Source organism: Saccostrea cucullata, unplaced genomic scaffold (assembly GCF_032062105.1).
Source record: "Saccostrea cucullata isolate Sc308-1 unplaced genomic scaffold, CSIRO_AGI_Scuc_v1 ctg7298, whole genome shotgun sequence".
Lineage (NCBI taxonomy): Eukaryota > Metazoa > Mollusca > Bivalvia > Ostreida > Ostreidae > Saccostrea > Saccostrea cuccullata.
In genome coordinates this window covers 18197-36829 of record NW_026919945.1, presented here as the reverse complement: position 1 = coordinate 36829, position 18633 = coordinate 18197, and the positions used below count along the sequence as shown (strand labels likewise).

Genomic DNA, 18633 nt, shown 5'->3' with positions numbered 1-18633 from the left:
AGTCTACTTAAACCCTGATTAGTCAAAGAAATATGGAAACATTCTAAGTTGGTATAGAGGCAACTTAACCCCTTTTCCTTGGAGAGATAGGTTTGGACCACGTGTATATTTAAACTTTTCAGCTCTTCACTAATTTCTGCTGCTTTTTCTCTAATCCAAAATAAAAACTATGGTGAGTGTTGTGGTACATGAACCTTTTGTTTATTTGTAGATGGAGACGCATTTTTGATGTGCCTTCTGCTCTGCCCTTCATACAAAATAAATCTGGAAGCCGACGACTGGATACATAAGTATAATGCTGTTGCCAAAGTTTTCAAATTTAAGAAGATTAAGAAGCCGCCTAATCTTAGCAGCTTAAAGAAGTACAAACCAATACTCAAACACGATAGTGTGATTGTCGAATTTTCCCGTCAATTCTTTAGAGACACCAGCTTTCTTAGATTTGCCAACGATCAAAAATTTGTTAAAATGTTTCTGGATTGGGCAGAAAAAGAAAGCATTGCAAAATACTGCAGATCATCAAATTATCTGAGAAAAGAGACTGAGGAAGAAGTTTGCTGTTGGTTATTGCCAAATCAAACAGAACAGCTGATAGAAAGACTTGGAGAAGACATGTTCACACATGTAACGATGATGGACCAATCAATACATGAATTAGTGTATACCAAGCGTATGTTTCTATTAGTTGCTTTTACATAACATTTAAGGTCTTTTCACCATATTGGTGTAAATGATTTTGAGTTCAGCTTAGCTTAAAGCTTGTTGACTTCTACTTTCACAATATAAAGTTCAGTGTCAGAGCTACAGTCTTGTAAGAAATTTTTTCTTGATTATAGTTGGCATACCAGTACAGATTATAATGAGAGGAGATGAGTCTGTGAGGAATTTCTTGGGCAATCTGAAGAAAGGGGAGACGACCATGTACCACGCCTCTGGGATGATCATTGGGTGTGCAGGTAGTGGGAAGTCAACTCTACTAGAAAGATTGAAAGGCATCGACCTGAAAGAAATTCTGAAGAATTCAACATCGACCAGGGGCATTGACGTACAGTCTGACGTTTTTGATGTGACAGACACCACAGTCCGAGGTATGGCGTGTTAATGATTTCCGGGCATTTGATTTTAATTATTCTCTAGAATTAGTAGAGTTAATCAGGTTTGTATAAAAAGGTATCTAATAAGATTCTTGTCAACAACAGAATAGTAATAATTAGTCTTATTAATTTGAAAGCATCCTAATAGTATTAAATCAAGCCATGATCGGTAAAATAACTGCTCAAGGTAGTGTAGATTCAAGGTTGTTCAAAACTTACCCCTGCCTCTCCTGGGACCATATATTTAAACTTTTCATGCTGAACAGATTTCTGCTTTTCTTCAACCAAAGTACTTACATAGTGATGCAGCTCATGTGCCTCTGGTATTTGTTGCTATATCAAATTTCAGTTTTGTAACTCAACAATACCAGGGTGTAGTGTTCACTGCTTTTTAGCATTTCAATGGTACACGATTATACAATATATAGTAAATGAAAAATACAAGATACCCCCTTTCCATATAATATAAGCTACTCTGTATCCTGGCTTAAGCGAAAAAAATAACATAAAATGCATTTTTTTATCAGAGAGTTAAAAAAAATGATTTTACTTGAATAAATTGAAAAATTCTTATGATGCTTTTTTTTCTTTTGCAGTAAACACGTCAAACGAAAAACAACGCTTTAAAGTTAAAATTGATGAATCAAGCGAACAAAAGACTTTTTCAAATCAGCATGCAAAATTATCTGGTGACTTGTTAAGGTTAGACATCAAAGAGACAGTGGATCAGATGGATGTAGCCAGTATAGCAAACGAACAAGAATCGGTCAGTGATGAAGAAATTACACATAAGAGCTTGGATTCAGATTCTGAATCACTTAAAGGGAATGAAGCTGCTGCCTTTGTGGAAAAAGAGAAGGAAATGGTTGAAGACAGCAGACAAGAGAAATCAGAAATATCAGGAATTTTACGAGTGTCCAAGAATGTTTTGGATGATCCAGAGAAAAAAATTACCATGGTGGACTTTGCGGGACAGTGTTCATATTATGCATCACACCAAATATTTCTGAGTCCACGGGCATTCTTCATTCTGGTGCTGAATATGGAAAAGAAATTTGATGAGAAGGTTGGAAAAGAAGTCTGTAGCCAGGAAGGTTCCGTTTACGAAGGCTGGACACACAAAGGTATGTTTTAGTTACATTATTAGTTGTGTAGTATGTATTGAATCAAATGATATACTACAAGATACTAGTATGTTGAATTTCTTTGATAAGTTTTTTCACACATTTCGATGCAGAGTTTAGTTTATCTCAAGAAATGCACAATATGTTTTTATTTCCAGGATTGTAGAACAATTTTGAACTAGTGTCCCTAAAATTATTGAGCTGTGCTTGACCATTTATGTCCTTTGCTGTTGCTATGCAAAAAAAAATGTTAACAAACTACTATTCCCCCTCGCTTTAATACAAATGTTTTCAATCAAGTGGCTAGGGCTTACACTACTTAAAGTATATAGTTTTAGATTGTCACTTTTTTATCCTTTTTATTTCACCTGAGCCGAAGCTCGAGTTTTTTTTTATCACATTTTGTCCGGTGTTCGTCTCTCTGTCTGTAAACCTTTCACAATTTCTACTTCTACTCAGGAACCACTGCGCCAATTTAAACAAATTCAAAGTCTTTCAAAATCCTCTCTAGAAAAGCAACCCCATGAATGGTCACATTTATATGAAACTTCTGTAAATTCAAGTTAATTCTAAAATGACCCACAGGGGTAGGATAGGGCTACAGTGAAAATCCAAACTTGTACGGTTAGAAATTTATATGAAACTTCCGTAAAAAAAAAAAAAATTCAAAAAATTATGTAAACACCCTTAGTGTAAATTCAATTTTGTTCAAATAACAATTTCTTCTCCCTCAATGGGATAGGTTTTTACCATTTATGCATTTAAGCTTTTCTTTACTAAACTGATTTTTCCTATTATTCTAAGCTTTTGCTCAGGGGGGCGATGTGACCCTGGGGTCAATGCTAACTTTGATGATGTCGGCCTGTAAGATTGAGGTTATTATTGTAGTCTTTCGCGATTGATAATGTAGAGTCTGAAAAAGGACACATATTCATATTTTAAGGAATTGTTGCTCAATACCTGAGGTTTCCTAAACTTCAAAGATAATTTCAACTTAAAGAATTTTTTCAGAACGTTGAATAATTTCATCTAAAAGATTAAGGCCCCGGGAAAATGCAGTTTTAGTGATATGACTCAATTAAATTCAAAGCTGAATTGATGTACGTTGTCTTTCTTTTTGAGGTGATTAAACACATGAACTTAATAAAGGCTACCGGAAGTTTAATGTAAGCTTGCAGGGCCCTGTATAATGTACACTGAATAATATAGTAATCAAATAATTGTTGATTTTATTTTATTCAGACTATTTAACGTTCTGGGCCAAGTCCATTCATCAATACAGCAGTGAAAAGGCTCCTGTTATACTGGTGGGCACTCATGCTGAACAGAAGACAAAGGAGGTATTTGATATTAATTTCTGCAAAAGATTTTTAGCTCTTAGCCGAAGGAGCAAGTTAGCTTTTTGATCAAAAAATTTTTTCGTTGTCTGTCGTCGTCGTAAGTGTTGTGTAGTCTTCGTCTTTGAAAATTTTTCACATTTTCATTATCTTCTCAAGAACTGCTGGAATTATGAAGGACCATGCCCTTTTCTAAGGGAAGATAAATGGGAATAAATAAACAATTAATGGCATCATTTAAAATCAATCTCAAGAACGATTTGGCGAGGAACGATAAATCTAAATATAAAATATTTATAAAATAACCACTTGGCAAGGGAAAATGAAACCCATGTGGAATCATTTTCTCTTCATGAAGATTCAAATATGTTCAAATCATGACCCCCCCCCCCCGGAGGTAGGTTGGGGCCAATATGAGGTATTAAAATTTAACATACGAGGGTTGTCCCGTAAAATCGTGTACAAAGCGTTTTTCTTGAAAAGTATCAGGCGCACTAAGCTGAAATTTTCAGTAAATATAATTTATTCATCATATTTAAGTGTACTATTATGTTTTTGATAATATATAGACAAAAATAAAGATTTTATTGTGCTTGATTGTGCACAGAGTACGGTCCAACGGCGCACGGTAAAAATAATAAGGTTATATTAGAGAATACGCAAGAATTAATTCGTAATAAAAGTTTTCAATACATAAAATTAGGCTAAAAATTATGAGAATGCGATTCCTTAATCAATTTTGTCGTCTTTATAAAAATTTAAAAGCATTTGCTTAATTTTTTGCAGTTTCCCGAGCATTCGAAATGGGAAAGTGGTAAACACAATGCACGAAAAATTGCGATTATTGATGATGTTACGGCGCACCTAAGAACAGTTAGGTAGATTATGATGTTGTACTGACACCTTAGGAGACTTTAAATGAATACAGAAGAAAGAAAATATGCCAAAAATCACAAGATCTTTAGTATATGAATGAAATGGAGGCTTATGTTAACAAAGTCTTATTGACTGAGTCCCCAGGTAGTGCAAGCTATGCGGACAAACCGCTATTGTACATATGTAATAGCAAAAGACGCTGTAACTGTCGACCGCTAATAGAGAAACACCGACATCTTACGAACGAACGTAACTCTCCCTAACTTCCCGTATCTCAATAGTTTTCTCGGGACCAGTGATTGTACCCATTAAAAGTTTAAAATCGGAAGAAATAAGTATATGTGTAAAATAGAACGGATAATATTTTAACCACTTTGTATTTGAAAATTGCGCATGTCAATTTTTTTGTAATGACACAATGTTTTAAAAAAGTGAACAAATAGAAGAAAATACACCATAATACTTTAGACGGATTAGGAAATACGTTTGTTATGCGTCAGTGATTAAACGCACAGACACCAAACGTATACAAACTATTCATAGTGTGCGCCTTGTTCATATGGGGGAAAGGTTACTTTTTAAAGCTTGGAAAAAGAAATAAATCCGTGCAATCAATAAATAGGTAGTGCGCTTTATAAAGATTATGATTGTATACTGTTTAACGTCCCTCTCCAGAATATTTCACTGATATGGAGACGTCACCATTGCCAGTGAAGGGCTGCAAATTTAGGCCTATTCTCGGCACTTACGGCCTTTGAGCAGGGAGGGATCTTTATCGTGCCACACCTGCTGTGGCACGGGGCCTCGGTTTATGCGGTCTCATCCGAAGGACCGCCCCATTTAGTCGCCTTTTACGACAAGCAAGGGGGTACTGAGGTCCTATTCTAACCCGGATCCCCATGGGGGAGCTTTATAAAGAGAATTGTGTTGAGAGCGAGAGATATTCTTTTTTAAATTTATTAAAATTTAACTTCAAAGAAAAAGAACGAGCATTCATGGTACATGTAGACAGTATCTTCTTAGATAATGTATTAAATGGCGATCTTAACTAAATTATCTTGGGCTGCTTTTATTTTATATATGTAACAGGCCTGAAGCAAGCAATTTCAGTGGGGGGAGGGGGGGGGCACAACTAAAAGTTTAGAGTCACCACCAAACAATTTTCTTGGAAAGCCAAAATGAAAGTTTTTATTGAGGGGGCACAAGTATACAGTAGCTAAGTTATCTTAATAACGGTATTACATTGTTTATTTATCGACTTCATTATTGGGGGGGGGGGGCTTATCCCCAACCCCCAACCCCGTTCTTATTTACAACCGTGTGTACATTTAAATCTGTTTATATGTGTGGATTATAAAAAAAAGCTGAAAATATGCATTTATGTAGGACGGTGCATTTTTGTTAATGAAGTTCTATTCTTTGTCTTAAAGTTTTGCACCACTATGTCATTGTTTGTTAACCATGCATTATTCGTCAAAATATAAAATTAGAAGTAACATTTTATTCTTTTGACCACACACAGAGTTATTTTGACCGAAGGTCCAATATACATATAAAAACTATAATCGAAATTATAACTTGCTTCATTAGTAAGAAAAAATATACATTCACCATCCTGTTATAAAATAAAAAAAAGATAGATTCCAGAATACCGACAATAATATACACCCGTATAGACTTTTCAAAGTGTGAATAATATGAAAACGAAGTTGTCACTTAGTTGTCATGGCACCCTGCAAAAGTATGTCCACACATATGCTTATCACAAGTGCTTGTAGACCAAACAACTTCCCCACCCCCACCCCCAATATACATACCGGGTCCCAAGATATACATATTTGTCTTCTTTCATAAAACCGTCTTGTACATATTTACAATGTATTTATGAAAAATCCAAAAAAGTATAAAGAATTCACTTTTTATTTTTTAAAAAATCATGCCTTTTTATCAGCAGATATCAATCTTGTGTGTTGTAAATTGTACGTAAATGTTATAAATGAAAGAAAGCCAAACAAAATCTTTGGACCCGGATTTATATATATTCCAGGGGTTTGGGGAGGGGGGATAGGTCCTATGATGGCATGCTAATATGGAACTCGCTCTCAGATATCTTAAATTATGTCAAAAACACAATTCGCTAAACTTCCATTTTTGCCCCCCCCCCTTCCTGAAAGTTGGGGGTATTAATTTCGGTCTGCCCGTCCGTCTTATAATTCTGTCCGTTTGTTACACTTTTGTTTCGAGCAATATCTCGGGAAGCTTTGGGTTTGAGATGTTAAGAGGGGTGGGGGGGGTGTCCAGTCCACTAGCACCCGTGAGAATTATATGAAGATTTTTAAGATACATGTTTGTAAAAAGAAGCTTTATCAACCGAAAAATTACGAATGGGCATCCAGTTGGATTTATAATTTGGCTATAATACCTATGTATTCAGGCACGTAGCATCGCTTTTGAAAGTGTGGGGGGGGGGGGGGTAACCAGAGAAAATTTTTTTTAACTAACCTGAAAAAGTTGACGAGTACGAAAGCCAATTAGGATCAATCTAGAAAGAGAAAAAAATTTAAAAAGGCGTTATAACGCCTTTTAAAAGGCGTTATTACGCCTTTCCATTCCAAAAGGCGTTATAACGCCTTTCTAAAAGGCGTTATTACGCCTTTCCTAAAGGCGTTATTTCGCCTTTCTAAAGGGAGTTATTACGCCTTTCTAAAAGACGTTATTTCGCCTTTTAAAAAGGCATTATTACGCCTTTCCAAAAAAACTCTTTTTCAATAACCATTATTTTGCATTTAACAGGCATGTGCTTTTAATCCCCCCCCCCCCCCCAACACCACCACCACCCTCACTCTACTGGCCAAACTTGGGACTTATCGGTAAAACTTTGTTTAAATGCAATAATTTGCCACAGTTTTACACACTACAACAAAATTTTCCGGAACCAAGCACCCAATAGTTAATTATGATATCTAAACTATAGCACTGAGGACTTTTCCCAAAAAGTGTGTATGTGAAGAGGGGGGGGGGGGTTACCCCATTCGCACTCGTACTACTGGCTTACTTTAAAAGGAAAATAGAAAGGCGTTATTTTATGTTAATAAATATTATATGAAAAATTTAATTAAAAATATCTTTATTTATTCAATTCTCTATATTCCTGCACATCTTTCTGACAACTGTTTGCATTCGTATTAAAGTGCGGGTCTGGGGTATAAATAGCAGCCAATGAGAAAAATGGAGGAAATTTCAACTTTCTTGCCACTCTTCACTTCGCAGGAGATTTTTTTGAAATTATATCTATACCGTCAATATACACCTTCCGAAAGTTGTTGAGTCATCTAACTAAGTTATCAGATGTGTTTGGGTGATTAAAATACAGTGTAAAAAAAATTAATACAGTCTATAATATTCATTTAAAATTCTGAGGCGATCGAAATTTCAAATTTCTTTGGAGTTTGATGGACAGCTGCTGAATGTTTACATTTACACCGGAAATGCTCGTCGCTATTGACGCATGCTAAAATGGCCGCCATATTCTTACCTCAAAAGAAAGACAAAGATACTCCGAAAATAATCCTCACTCCTTTTTATTATCCTTTCCTCGAGTAATAAATAAGAATCAAAGCCCGTGATTAGATCATAGAGAGTGTAAACAATTATCACTTTGGGTCAGTCATGCTGTTTCAGTCACTTAGTGAAGCATCACATCGGCGAGATAACAAGGATTATCAGCGTGAACACGTGTCTGTGGCTGCCAGAAGGTTAGACCCAGTAAACAATCAAATAAAAAATGGAAAACAAAATAAAAGAAAATATCACAATTATTAAGTCACACTATTAAAAAAGAAATCTTGGACATTTTTTTCTTTTAGTTCCAACGATGCCCCATGTATGGCTTATTTTTTGGATTAGGAAACCAATACCTTACAAGTTCTAATACACATTCTGGTAAAATATCTCGACGATGGCACACAGTGTTTCGTAATCTTGGATCGTTGAGTAAAGCAGTTCTTTTCCTAGCTATATATCTTTCATCCAAAAACACACCTCTATGGAAAAGCATAGTCCAAAAGAATTTGTACCTTTCTTTTCTAAGGGAACTGTTCCGTATGTTTGGTGGCAAAGGTTCCGATGCCCACCACATTTGTATATTTCGTTCATCAGTTATGCATGGTTTACATAAACAATTTTGACATTCTTCACAGTCTTCATTTTGCGGGATGTTGTATGTCCTTTCAAAGTTCACGCCCTCCTCCTCATTGTTATCAGTTTCTCCATTCATCTCATCTAAATCCCAGTTATTAAAATTAAAGAATTGTATAATGGCTTCCCTTTGTTCTGAATTTACTCTCAATGAAATACCACTTTTCTCTTCTTGTTCCTCCATTTTGCTAAATTGAGACCGCGTTTTGTTTTGGAGGGAAGTTTTGCAGGGGAGAGGTCTATTAGGGGACTCAGGATTTCATTTAATTTACTATAATTAACTATAATTCCTTATTTATTGATAAAACTGGAAATTATAAAAGTAGATATGACGAATTCAATAAATTATACATATGTATATATTTGGGATACTGCTTGTATTTCTCTCATGCACATGTTTTATGGATGTTCCCCACTGAGCCTTCTTATCCTACTCTGTATCACAGCTATGCTGATTTATTTACATTTGGCGGGAGGTCCCTCCATGTGTCTGTGGAAGTTGGTCAATTCCATCTGAAACCTAAACAGGGGTAGTGGGGGCAACCACGTTGTTATTATTCTGTCATTAATGTAAATAAAACTATTCCCACAAAATTTATAAAATCTTTTTTTTAATTAGTAAAGTGCTAATAAATTTTAAAAGCGTTAATTATTATTCACAAAATTGTCAATGTTTTCTTTATTAGATAACAACTTGTTAAAAAATGGTACAGTCCACTGAAATATGACCCCCTTTAGTATAGATAATGTATATATTATATTATATAAGATACAAGCAGGAGTAATTCAAAGAATAATCGTCATTAACTAAGCTTTATTATTACTGGGAAACTATATCATGGCTGAAAACAAACGAAAGCGTCCTCCAACTTTTAAGTTAGAAATACCAGCTAATGAAGACAAGAAAATTAATATTATGCAAAGTCTTCAGGAAGTCAGGGAAATGTTAGTCAAACAACTGGGTAGACCTGTCAACAATGCCGACATCATTGAAAATTTGCTGTCTACCTGGAAGAAGTCAGTAGCCAACCACGATCATCCCAAAACACCTGGAACTTATATTAATGTTAAGAAGAGTCAGGTGAACCAGGACTTCTTTGTGACATCGCTGCCTTCTGTGAAAAAACTCATGGATGTAGCTGCTGTACATGGGAAACATTGTGGAGGAAAATTGGAGGTAAAAAAGGCAACAAAACGGGGACATGTCACTTCTTTGAAACTGTGTTGTTCGAGAACCGATCGTCCTAAACACAGGTATATTTGGGCATCTTCACCATACCTTCCGAACGGAAAGTATCTTATCAATGAAAGAATTAATCATGCTTTCTTGTGTAGTGGTATGCTGCCATCCTGTTATTCTAGATTTTGCAGAGAAGCAGGAATCGGTGTTCTTTCTGTAGAAAAACGGAATTCGTTTTTTAAAATGTACAAGACATTTGTCCAGCAAGAGTACGAAGACTCTATTCACACCGCTTTACTAGAGGAAGTGGGACTATATGACAATTTAGACGGAATTGACATCATAACTGACGCACGGCATGGGTGGCGGAAAAATGCCCAGGACACCAGTGTGGTGGCAATAGGAGAAAAAACGCATAAAGTTCTCAACTGTGTGCATGTTGCGACCACTGATGATCCAGTTACCCAGAGACATGAAAAAATTGGAACTGAAAAAATTTACGAGGATCTTGACAGCAAACAAGTTTCTGTCAACGTCCACACGCATGACAGAAATATGTCAATTAACAAACTAGTCAGGGAACGTGAAAATGGATTTACCTGCAACCAAAACGACATTTGGCATGGCATAAAAAATATTAAGAAGGCCATGCCCACCATTTCAAGTGGACCACGGTACAGAGAAGGTAAAACGTGGTCCGAGGAGCTTTACGACAAACCGGATGCCGTTTCTACACATTTCTACTGGGCCATCAAACACTGTGGTGGAGACTCGGGTACGCTCAGAGAGATGTTAGACAATATCATAGATCACTATAAAAACAACCATGAAAGATGTCATTCTTCCTCAAGATGTAAAGTGGATCCAAACTACGAATCTTCCCGAGTGGTGATTCAAAACCCTGTTGCAGAAAAACTATTAAAAGGTGTTATAATCAATTCAGTGATCTATAAAAATCCGGATGATTTTCGATTAGGACGTGATACTTATTTCGTTGAGAGTTTTAATAACACTTTAAATATATATGAGGATAAAAGGATTGCTTTTGGAAGTGAACAGTATAAAGTGCGAGCATTCCTTGGTACGTGTCACTGGAATGAAAATGTGGGTAGAGACATTACTTCTATCACTTACACACGTAATCCTAAAACCCCACGTAAGCAACTTGGGAAAAAGAGCTATAAAAAACAAAAATTTCAGTTCAGGAAAAACATTTGGTGGCGTTACATAAAACATGTCTTTTCTAAACGTAGAAATAATTAAAATATCTATGTATTTGCACAATCTTTGTTGTCTTATTTTAAGCACGTGTAAGTGGCAAGCTGCTATCTATTAATAGCATAACTCTGCAGTCTTATCAGATGGGAGGTGTGACCAGCTCCCTAATATGCTTAATTGCTGTCCGTGTGGATATTTATCTAGGTCAGATCCGGCCTTTAAGAGAAGGCAACACTCTACTTGTGAAGATACGATATAGGCAGATGTATCTTGGAGCTTTGCTTGCCATGTAATAAAATTCAGGTCATTTGAAGACATTTTTCTCTCTTCTTTGAAAAAAAGCAGGCAAACTTTTCAATTATCTTTGGTAGAGGTGTGTCTAGTATTTAAGAAGGACATAGTTAGTTCAACATTGAAAATATATAACACATTTAAAAATCTTTTTTCCTGGAAATCTAATTGTTATCTGTTTGAATTATTTTTTGAGAAATTAGTCCTATATCAAATTGTGAAATTCTTGTCCCAAAGGTTAGATCCCCCCCCCACCCCATTCCTCGGTTGAGCTAAATATGTTTAGTCATGTATTCAAAATTAAGGCGTAATAACGCCTTTTGGAAAGGCGTAATAACGACTTTTAGAAACGCGTAGTAACGCCTTTTCAAAAGGCGTAATAACGCCTTTTAGAAAGGCGTAAAAACGCCTTTTAGGAAGGCGTAAAAACGCCTTTTGGAAGGCGTAATCACGCCTTTCAGAATGTAAAGGCGTAATAACGCCTTTTAGAAAGCGTTATAACGCCTTTTAGAAAGGCGTAATCACGCCTTTTGGAATGGAATGGCGTAATAACGCCTTTTCAAAAAGATTTATAACGCCTTTTTTCGCGTTATTACACCTTTTCAAAAGTCGTTATAACGCTTTTTAATTTTTTTTTTCTCTCTATATTGATCCTAATAGGCTTTCGTAGACGAGCAAAAAAAAAGAAGAGGAAATAGCCCAGACTCGAAAATCCTATTTCGTGGTGGTGGTAGTGGTGGTGGGGTTGGGGTTGGAGTGGCTACCTTTTTTTCAAGGCCAACTTCCTTTCACTTACATTTCTTTCCAAACAATATATCCCTCATATTATTATACTATGGTGGGAAGTGTGGGGGGGGGGGGGGCAACCTGCCTTTCAATAGACATTTTCAATAGTAATGGTAATGTTGGGAAAAAAATTGGGGGAGCCCCCCTCCCCCCCTGTTGCTGCGTCCCTGGTATTAAAGCCATATTAATATTTTTTTCGCAGCGTATAGTATTTCGAACAAGAATTTCTTTAAAGTGTTTGGGTTTTTGCAATTCAATTTTAGACCATAACTCCTTATTGTCTCGACCGCCCTATGTAAAATACCCCCACCTCCTTTGACCCCTACTAGATCCGAACATACTATTATTTTTTATTTCATGCCACAGAATGACATTTTTTTTTAATTTCCTTTCATTTCCCTTCTCGTACCCTTTTGCTCGTTTGAATGTCCATTGATATGTATTGTAGTCGCACGGTAGCGACTAAAACAATACGTGGATTTGAGGTATCTTGAGGGGATTTTTTCTATCGAAATCCCAATAAAATTGAAGAATTCAGTAATCCAACCGTGATTATAATAGACTACAATGAATGATCCCCGTTTTTGGTTACGTTCGTTCGTAAGATGTCGGTGTTTCTCTAATATGAGATTGTCTGTTAGTTGAAAATACTGTCCGTAACTTCATAATAAATCTTTAGAAGATCACATATATGTACCAGATTGGTACCTTAACTGGTTAAAGACACGCACATTTGTGAATCAATGTGATTTTCAATATGTAAGTGGGACTTATCGAACTTTATATTTAGCACAGATGAAACGTGACGCTTATCGTCTGTGCGCGACAGGTCGATTAAATACATAACATGAAATCTAATAATCTGTTTATTTATGCATATATCTATTTGAAATTTGCTCTGTATATTCATAATTTATGTACTGAAGAGTAGTGAAAACTTATGAAAGCAATGTTGATTATTTTTCAAAGTAGAAAACTTGTCCATGATTTTACGGGACAACCTTCCTATGAATACATAAAAAATCTTTTAAACCCTTACCAAAATATTGACCTTCTGGCAACATCTTCTGGCTTTATTGCCGCAATATTGCAGCAACATTCTGGCAATACATTGCCTAATATTGTGACTATATCGTTTTTCGTATGTAAATTAGTTTTGCGGCAATATTGCCAGAAAGGGGTTGCCGCAATATTGCTGCAAATCATGACCAAAATATTGATCTTCTGGCAACATCTTCCGGCATTATTGCCGCAATATTGCGGCTATATCGTTTTTCGTATGTTAATTAGTTTTTGCGGCAATATTGCCAGAAAGGGGTTGCGGCAATATTGCTGCAAATCATGACCAAAATATTGATCTTCTGGCAACATCTGCCGGCATTATTGCCGCAAGATTGCGGCAATATTGTTTTTCGTATGTAAGTTAGATATAAATTGGTATTTAATAGAAATAATGATCTATCAATCTAACAATTAACAAACTGTGCTTAGGAATATAACAAACAATAGCAAGCCCCAGGGTCAATAAGAAATAGCTACTTCTGCTATTCTATGAACAGATAGAAAATTATGTTGATCATCATAATGAAAATCAAGATATGTTTGTGAAACACTGTGCGCCTGGTGGCAATAAAGTTTGAAAAGGCTATTTATAGCATATGGGTCACAGTCAAGGTCACAAGGTCATTGAGCTTGATTTCATTTGAAAGAACTTAATTAGTGGATTATACATACTAAATATGAAGTCTCTATCTCTTATAGTTCAAAATTTATGGCAGAGGATCAAAATGGCTATTTTTAGCATATGAGTCACAGTAAAGGTCAAATTGTAATTGACCTTGGTGTTACTTGAAAGAGTTTAATTAGTGAAGGGTGCATACCAAATATGAATTCTCCATCTTTTATGACTCAAAAGTTATATAAATTTCAAATAATCTATTTAAAGTATATGGTCACAGTCAATGTCCAAAGGTCATTGACCTTGGTGTTATTTGAAAGAGCTTAATTTATGAAGGGTGCATACGTTATACAAGTTTTCTATCTTTTATGGCTCAAGATTTATGTCCAAGATTCAAAAAATATATTTTAAGGATATGGGTCACAGCCAAGGTCTCAACGTCATTGACCTTCAGGTGTCTTTTGAAAAAGCTTGATTAGTGAATTATGCATACTAAATATAAAGTCTTTATCTTTCATTGATTTTGAGTTATGGTGAATATTCGAAAAAGCTATTTTTAGCATATAGGTCACAGTCAAGGTCACAAGGTCATTGACCTTGATGTCATTTGAAAGAACTTAATTAGTGGAGTAGACATACCAAATATGAAATCTTTATCTCTCGTTGGTTCAAAAGTAATGGTGAAGGTTAAAGTTTATCCTGCTACTCTAGGATATATAGACATACAAGTCTAGTATGCATGCATCACAAGCACTTAAATTGAAACACATCTAATTTTTCCAATTTTATCTCCATTGAATCATTCATCTCAAAAAGAATATTGGTTTTGACTCACCAAGTCTGATGATATGGAAACAGAGTACACATTCCTGTAATTCTGCTTAAATTCTTTTATTAAATTCTTTTTTCTAGTCATTCCACACTATGCAGTCTTACTACTCATCTTGACTAATCCCACTGTACACAATTAACAACTCTAATCAACTTGATACAAGTCACTAATGAAGCAAAACATGCTTGCCTTTGAATTCCCTCCACTTTATTTAAAAAGAGGAAGTAAATGACTGAGCATGCTCAACAAATGGGTCATGGGTAATCCTATTAAGATGTTGCCAGAAAGTTTTTTTCTGCCAGTATTGCCAAAATGTCACCGGAAGTTGTTGCAGCTAGTGGTGATATTTCATTTTTTCTGGCAGCATTGCCAGAATGTCACCAGAAGTTGTTGCTGCTAGCAGTGATATTTCACTAACCCAAAAAGCTTGCTTCTGGTGACAAAAATGTGTTGCCGCAATGTTGCTGCAATATAGCAGCAATATTGCTGCAATAATTTTACTTTTGTAAGGGAAAGCTTCTCAAGAATAACAAAGTCAAGATTAGTCATACTTATATTGAAGCTTTGTTTTGTAGTGTAGATTTAAGTTTGTTAAAATTATGATCCGGGGGATAAGCTGGGGCTGTCAATGGGAATGAAAGTTTAACAATAAGGAATACATATGGAAATGTTTTAAAAACCTTCTTTTCAACTCATGTAAAAGTATTCTCTTGTAGTGTCGATTCAAATCTGTTCAAATCATGTCCCCCAAATGTAGGCTGGGTTACAATGTAACATGGGGGGTCAAAGTATAACAAAGGAATACATAGGAATACGTTTGAAAAATCTTCAAAAATTCTCTCAAGAATAGCAGAGCTATAATCAGAGCCATGATTAGTCATAGTTATATGGAAGCATAAAAAAGCTAGTGTGGATTCAACTCTGTTCAAATCATGAGTTCCGGGGTAGAGTTGGCCAAAATGGGTGAACAAGTTTTTACGTAAGAAATCGTTAAAATTCTCACAAGAACAACAGAGCCACCATAACTAAAATAACATGTATAGGTATCTATAGTTTTCTTTAGTTAACTATAATGATCACTTTGACACCTTGAAAAACTTTAGAGAAAACTTTGACACTTTAAAAAAGTTTATCAAAAACTTCGACACTTTGAAAAACTTTCATCAAAATCATTGAAACTTTGATAAACTTTATCGAAAAATTGTCACTTTGAATAAGTTTATTGAAAATGTTTACACTTTGAATCTTTGAACAATTTTGGCGAAAACTTTATTTAAAACTTTAACACTTTGAAAAACTTTGACACTTTGAAAAACATTTTCGAAAATTTTGACACATTGAAAAACTTTGGAGATAACTTGGACACTTTGTAAAACTTTTGCGAAAACTTGGACACTTTGGTTTACAATAATTAACCATAGTGACTATAGTTAGCTATAGTTTTTTGTCAGGACATGAATATTTGTTCAAATTATGACCAATCAGGTGTATTGAGTATTATTAATTAGATCATAACAAAGGGATAGAAAGACTATTAATTTTAAAAAATCATAAAGAATTAATAACAAAACCATCAAGGATCATATTCAAAAGCATTCTTAGGAAGTGTAGATTTTAGTGGGTTAAATACATCCCTTCCCTTTCCAGGAGCCCATTTTCATATTACAACTTTCCAAAACTGAACTGAACAACTGAAAAAAAAATTTATATATGAATTCATGTTAGCGATTCTCATCACCTAACAGGCCAGGTAGTGTACATTTTTGTACATGTCAGACAGCAGGTGTTTCGGTGATTTTTAAAGAATCTCCTTTTCTTTCCATTACCGACTAGTACTGAATAAATATGGATGAAACCCTTTTGGAATTTTAAAATTGTAAAACAGACATTTTTTTTGAATAATAAATAATATAAGAAACGGTCCTGTTTGTATAGATTTGTTAATAATTGGTTTTATGCTTTCTATGTACAATTTGTAAAGCTTTCTATACTAAAAAAAACTGTCTCGATAGTTATCATATTCCACAGTACTTTTTAAAGAAGGCTTGTAACATTGAAAGTCAAACTTTAAACCTTACCTTTACAATCTTAAATCTTTTGTTATTTCATTCATAAAAGACGAAGTTATCAACCCTTATCAAATAGTGTTTTCTTCATTTCTTTCATGTTATTGTACACTAAAACTCGGTTCTAGTGTTGTCACTTGGACCTATGAAACTACTTCTCTATATCCGTAAGTCGTTATATCCATATTTGGAATTCGTGAAAGTTGTATTGTTGGGGATCCAAGTTAAATTCGCTTCATTCATAAATCGCAATATCCATAGTTGTAAACAAGTTTTACTGTACATATATTCGGATTTTTTTTAATGTTTGGCGCGCAATATAATTATTTGCTTCAATATTCCTTTATACTTGTTCGAATATTAGAATACTTTTTAAACGAATTATTCCTTGCTGTAGCAATTCATGATATCATTTTGATATTGAATCATCATTGTTCAATTGATTGTTTACAAACGCTAATATTGTTTTTACAACATACTTCAATATTGAATTATGCTTTGTTCTGTTCTGGCAATTGTGTTTTTAAACTTCATATTTATTAAAATTGTACATAGCATTGATATCTTTGATAGCGTCTGTCACAATAAATAATTAATATCAAATAATTTATACTTTCTCTCCTTTTTATCAGGAAAAAGAAAAGTTCTTCCGTGAGATATGGACTACTTTGGAAACAACGGATGAGTCTCTGCAAAAGCATATCGACAGGAAAAGGATGTTTGCTGTTGGATTCCATGAGAATGAATGCATAGAAAAAATCAAGATGTCAGTTGTTGATGTAGTCCAACAACTTGATCACTGGGGTGAAAAACTTCCGCACTCCTGGGCTATGTTTGAAAACTACTTCAAAGAAAAGAAATTAAATCTTAAAATCATCAGCAAAGAGACACTTTTGGCTTTCAATAAAGCATTACCACAGGAATTGAAGTTGAAAACAGTTGAAGACATTAACACCATGCTGCAGTTTTTCCATGACATCAGAGAAATTTTATACTTTGACCAAGAATCTCTCAGAGGAATTATAATTCTTGATGTTCAATGGTTTGCAGATGCGTTTAAAAATGTGATCACAGATAAAAACCACGCAGCAGAGGATTTATTTAAGCTTGCATCAGAATGGAACAAATTTAATGAAACGGGAGACCTAAGTGACACACTGCTTTCTGCAATTTGGAAAATGAATAACTGTGGATATCTGGAACACAAAGAAGATATTATGCGCTACATGGAGAAGCTAGGACTCCTGGTTAAAACGAATGACAACAAATGGTATGTTCCCTGTATGAACAAGAGACCATTCCCTTCAGAAAGCTTCTCATCATTCCCTGCCTCCTCCATCCTCTGCTACACGTTTGATGTTCTTCCTGCTGGTATTTTTCAGCGTCTTGTAGCAAGTTGCATGCGCTTTCCATGGCATATTGTCAAAGAAAATAAAATCGGAAAAGAACAACCATGCATTTACCAGACAGCGGCCGTGTTTCTATTCGAGAAACAATGCGCTCTGCTTGGAATGACCCAATCAGACATTCAGTTGCAGGTGTACGTTATTGAGGGAGAAGTTGATATACCTACTTGTTTGAATATAAGGAAGAAGATTGAAGATGAATTGCACACTCTGTCTAGTACATTTCAAAGAAATTTGAAATTCCAAATTGGCTTTAAATGCAAACCATTCGGTTTTTGTGACAATGAAAAAAGTCATGTGATTAAGGAGTCAGGGCTAACGGAACCGACTCTTTTGTGCCCTTTCTGTCCGGTGGAGAGGAAGCACATTATTGACACGACAGAAATCATCAAATACTGGAAACAGGTTTATATTATTGTTTATTGTCTTTTATAAAAGTCATGTGTTTCTTTTAAAATACCAAAGGTTTTTATAAAATGGATATAATTGTAAGAGGAGATCAACACCATAGTGGTTTCGAAGTATTTAGGATTTCAGTCATTCAAAAC

At 35.0% G+C, this 18633-nt stretch overlaps 1 protein-coding gene across 1 annotated transcript in view; it reads left to right on the top strand.

Moving 5' to 3' along the window:
* The window catches only part of LOC134240685 (uncharacterized), a 39312-nt gene that overhangs the window by 17062 nt on the left and 3617 nt on the right, over nucleotides 1-18633 (top strand). Inside the window, exons 3-7 of the mRNA XM_062722753.1 lie at nucleotides 212-670; nucleotides 837-1088; nucleotides 1691-2218; nucleotides 3461-3558; nucleotides 17312-18490. Of these exons, the coding sequence (XP_062578737.1) occupies nucleotides 212-670; nucleotides 837-1088; nucleotides 1691-2218; nucleotides 3461-3558; nucleotides 17312-18490 (2516 nt within the window). The remainder of the gene's footprint in view (nucleotides 1-211; nucleotides 671-836; nucleotides 1089-1690; nucleotides 2219-3460; nucleotides 3559-17311; nucleotides 18491-18633) is intronic.